This window comes from Oncorhynchus tshawytscha, linkage group LG07 (genome assembly GCF_018296145.1).
Source record: "Oncorhynchus tshawytscha isolate Ot180627B linkage group LG07, Otsh_v2.0, whole genome shotgun sequence".
Classification (NCBI taxonomy): domain Eukaryota; kingdom Metazoa; phylum Chordata; class Actinopteri; order Salmoniformes; family Salmonidae; genus Oncorhynchus; species Oncorhynchus tshawytscha.
In genome coordinates, this window is record NC_056435.1 from 32,312,402 (window position 1) to 32,316,551 (window position 4,150).

The following is a 4,150-nucleotide window of genomic DNA, read 5'->3' on the forward strand; positions in this document are numbered from 1 at the left end:
TCAAGGCCGGGTGAACGCTTTGGGGGACATGTTTTTGTTTAGGAATGGGTAAGCGAGTGGTCTCATCCTGCGCTCATGCGGAGGTGGGGTGTGCCCTCAGGGCGTCATAGTATTTCAGCAGAGGACAGAGCAGCATTTTGGAGACAGTCCGTTATTTAGACAGTCACACAGTGGTCCACAGTTGAGCAGGTTGAGACAAACGGGTAGACTATAAGTTTCAACGATATATTATTCTTCATATACCGCTATTCTCATGTGGGTCTAAGTCGTAGACGTCTGTCTATTTCCAAAGTTTGAACCCGTGACTGGTGGATATTTTTACGAACATATTTCGCAGAGTGGAAAAATGCCTCGGTCTTTCTTGGTCAAAAAGTATTTCGCCAATAAAAAACCCAACTATAGTGAACTGGAGTGTCAAAATGGTGAGTAGCTTTACTTTATTAATTGTATGAAGTAGAATGCATTACATAAATACATAAAACATTACAGAATAGGTAACCATCTGTTTTCTCTATTATTCTTCCTTACAATAAACCTCTGGGGATATGTTTTACTTGATCCACTTTTACTTGTGTTGCCCAAACATAAACTGTCTCCACGTTGGCAAACTGTACAAATCATATACGATTTTTTTCAAGTAGGCTCGTTGTAAAAATAAAAAAAGTAGTTCCCCCTAAACTGCACAGAGCTGCAATACATTTTTTTCTACCCCATGTGAATACGTGGGAGGAAATGGCCCATGAAATCTCAGCTTGGTTGAATCTCTAATGTTTCTGGTGTAAAATGCTCTGGAATTTTATAAAGATATCACAGAGAAACCTGACAGGCAGTTGTTGCTTTACAAGTTGAAAATATATGGCCTATCCAAACTTCATGTTATCTATTCATTATGTTGTGTTCCAGTTACATTAATTTTATGTCCATGATGAAAACGTCTCAGTATCTGTCAGCTGTGCTGTAAATGTATCTCTATAACCTAACCCTCTTCCTCATCCCTCAGCCACCTCACTGGAGAGGTACCCACTAGCTGAGCTTCCAGCAGGGGACAATAACTTAGCTGCCACCTGTTACACAACAGGACTGGTATGGGACGTGAGCTTCCTTCCAGCCCTCTACGTCCCCACATCCCCCACTGATGCCTCTCCCACCCCCGGTCCCCTGGACCTCAGCTCCCCATCCAGCCTCAGCAGCAGTGCCAGTAGCAGTGGGGAGGAGGATGAGGGGCGCACCTCTGACCCACCCAGCCCCGAGCCCACAGACACCTACCACCCCCCCCAGCGCCCCAAACGCACAGGCATCAAGAGCCATGGGGCCCTGACTGAGGACGAAAGAGTGACCCCAGTCACTGCAGCAAGGCCAGCCTTCTTCTGCAAGCACTGCCCTAAAGAGTACACCAGCCTGGGGGCGCTGAAGATGCATATCCGCTCGCACACACTACCCTGTGTCTGCCCCACCTGCGGGAAAGCCTTCTCCAGGCCCTGGCTGCTGCGCGGCCACATTCGCACACACACAGGTAAGAACTCCTACACTTTCCATTGGATATTACTTTGGTAGAAGGCAGGGGCAATTATTCAGTTAATTAGATCAACACCTGCAGTTTGACCAACAAGCCCAAAGGGCTTTGTATTGATCACTCATTGTGTTCTACCACACTGTAACAATGACTCCCTGAGAATGATCTTATCATTGGCTACTCTGTGAGACAACAGAATGCAGGATAACATTGTGATGAAGGGGACAAAGAACATAAGGAATCTTTCAGCTTTCAAACGGCCCACTTACTACCAGCAGCAACTTGAAAGTAGTAATCTAATTTGGCACTGATCATGTTAATTCAAGTGTGGTCCTGATCCTGACACCAGATTCATATTACCCTTTAAATGAGCTGTATTCACTGAGGTGTTAATTAACCCCTCTGGTGAGCTCCGAGACAGCCAAATTGATGTAGTTGTGTGTATTGCTAATCAAAGCAAAGGTTCACAGAACCCGTCTCATACACAGGCTTACAATTTTTAAATGTGTTCCTTTATTTAACTAGGCAAGTCAGTTAAGAACAAATTTTTGATTTACAATGACGGCCTACCGGGGAGCAGTGTGTTAACTGTCTTGTTCAGGGGGCAGAACGACAGCTTTTTACCTTGTCAGCTTGGTGATTCAATCCAGCAACCTTTCGGTTACTGGCCCAAAGCTCTAACCACTAGGCTACCTGCCACCCTGAAACATCACACAGTTAGTGTCATGCATCTCTATCCAATGCTCCTCCAACCATCTCCTCCTTCTCAGGTGAGCGGCCATTCTCCTGCCAACACTGTAACCGTGCCTTCGCCGACCGCTCCAACCTGCGGGCGCACCTGCAGACCCACGCTGAGGTGAAGAAGTACCAGTGTGGCGTGTGTTCCCGTACCTTCAGCCGCATGTCCCTCCTCCAGAAACACAGCGCAGTCAGCTGCTCCACCTCTTCCACAGCATGAGCAGGAAGGGGCCATGGAGTTTTCCCCACAGAGACCTCAGGGCGGTAGGGGAGTCTACAGACTCATATCACCAGCAAGACCAGAGGAGCCTGAACCAATCTGCCAACAGAGACCATGAACTCACCGTTAACTGGTAGGAGAGGAAGTTGACCCTGACTCGTATCTCTTTGGATGGAACTTCCACAACCATCTCAGTTTCAATCTCATTTAAAGAAGAAGAAGAACATTTGTCAAACTCCTCCCATTTCAAGTCTGGTAGATGTTTTGGACTGTAAGTAACTCTGTACTCCTGCCATTCTCCCAGTCCCAACTTAGTTTTTTCCTCATATACAGTAGTGGATTCATGGGGGTTAGTGGTGCCATTGTTTTTGTCTATTCCGGCCTTTGTCCTGGCCAGACAAGTTCAGGATCATCGTGGCCTAGACACAGCTGCCGAGAGAGGTAGGGGTGCGTGTGTGAGATACATCTCTCAGCATCACACACACACACACACACACACACACACACACACACACAGCTGTCCCTGGTAGAGTGGTGTAGATAGACAAGGTGCTAACAGGTGCTCTGGCCCTGACCTTCACTGGGCTGATAACAGGTGACTTCCACCTCCCCCAGAAAGAGGAAGTATGTCATCATCACAAAGAGGATGGGGTCCGTTGGTCCCTTTGTGTGCATGTCTCTAGTGGGTGCGTCTTAAGCTTTTACTTTGACTACATCAAGCCCAGATGTAATCTGATGTGTTTCAAAGACAGGATAAAGCCATTTGTTTCTGTTGTTATTCCTTATAGAAGCTCTCAGCTTTCAATGTCGTTTTAATTCCTGAATGATAATCTAAGCCATGCACTCCAGGTTACCACAGTGTTAATTATTGCCATTGTTCTCTACAATGATGGAGAGAACAGTCTTTCCCATGCCATTTTTGTAAGATATAAACTTGTTTTGTGAAATGTATTCTTTCTAAACCAAAGATGTGTCTTCTTGCCTCAGCTGGTAGTTTTACCATTATGCATCAAACAGTCAGAACTGTGGGGAAGGAGGGGACCAAATGCCTTGTCTAAAATGTTTACGTCATAGAGGCACGGTTTCACAGCCCTGGCTGTAAAAGAGGTGAATTTTACATTTCCTAAACCTTTTATGGTTTGCAGTGCGGTGTCCAGATTGTATGTAGTCTTATTTTTTACTGTGTTTGTGTTTTTCACTTCTATTTCAATTATTTCATAGCTGATGGATTTGCATTCAATAAAATAATTTATGTTTCTAAAAAGTATTGTTTTACCTTTGTTTTTGTTTTTTGAAGGAGAGTCTAGCACTACTTAATACAACAACCGTATATGCATGTTTGGTTGGAGACTGTTAATTGTAATAGGGCTCTCTTTCAACAACTGGATATGTAGTCTGTTGGGAGTGAATGAGCAGTTTGAATTGCCCATTGTGACGTTTAGTGGGAGGCAGGTGTGCAGGTGAACACACTGAGTGATGGACAAGGACTACTGCGTACACCGGCTCAATGTCTCCATCTCTCCACCTGCCACCGCCTCCTGCAGCCACTGTGCAAACAGTGTGTGTGCGTGTGAAAGAGAGAGTAGATTTGTTGGCCAACATTCATCTGATTTAAACTTGTTCTAGGTCTGTATTTCCTTAGTTGAGGGAGTTGAAGGTCCTACTATGTAGCCCAGACA

At 45.4% G+C, this 4,150-nt stretch overlaps 1 protein-coding gene across 1 annotated transcript; it reads left to right on the plus strand.

Annotated features, from left to right (window-relative positions):
* Positions 1-3,736, plus strand: LOC112254382 (protein snail homolog Sna). Its single transcript, XM_024426911.2, has 3 exons — positions 1-422; positions 1,001-1,513; positions 2,284-3,736. Exons 1-3 carry the CDS (start codon positions 347-349, stop codon positions 2,469-2,471), a joined length of 777 nt encoding a protein of 258 aa, XP_024282679.1. The 5' UTR covers positions 1-346; the 3' UTR covers positions 2,472-3,736.
* The last annotated feature ends 414 nt before the right edge of the window (positions 3,737-4,150 follow it).

What these genes read in the sequence shown, in the direction of transcription:
- LOC112254382 (XM_024426911.2), top strand. Translation starts at nt 347, where the DNA reads ATGCCTCGGTCTTTCTTGGTCAAAAAGTATTTCGCCAATAAAAAACCC. An exon ending in TGAACTGGAGTGTCAAAATG is followed by an intron (nt 423 to 1,000) that starts GTGAGTAGCTTT and finishes CTCATCCCTCAG; the next exon opens with CCACCTCACTGGAGAGGTAC. An exon ending in CCACATTCGCACACACACAG is followed by an intron (nt 1,514 to 2,283) that starts GTAAGAACTCCT and finishes CCTCCTTCTCAG; the next exon opens with GTGAGCGGCCATTCTCCTGC.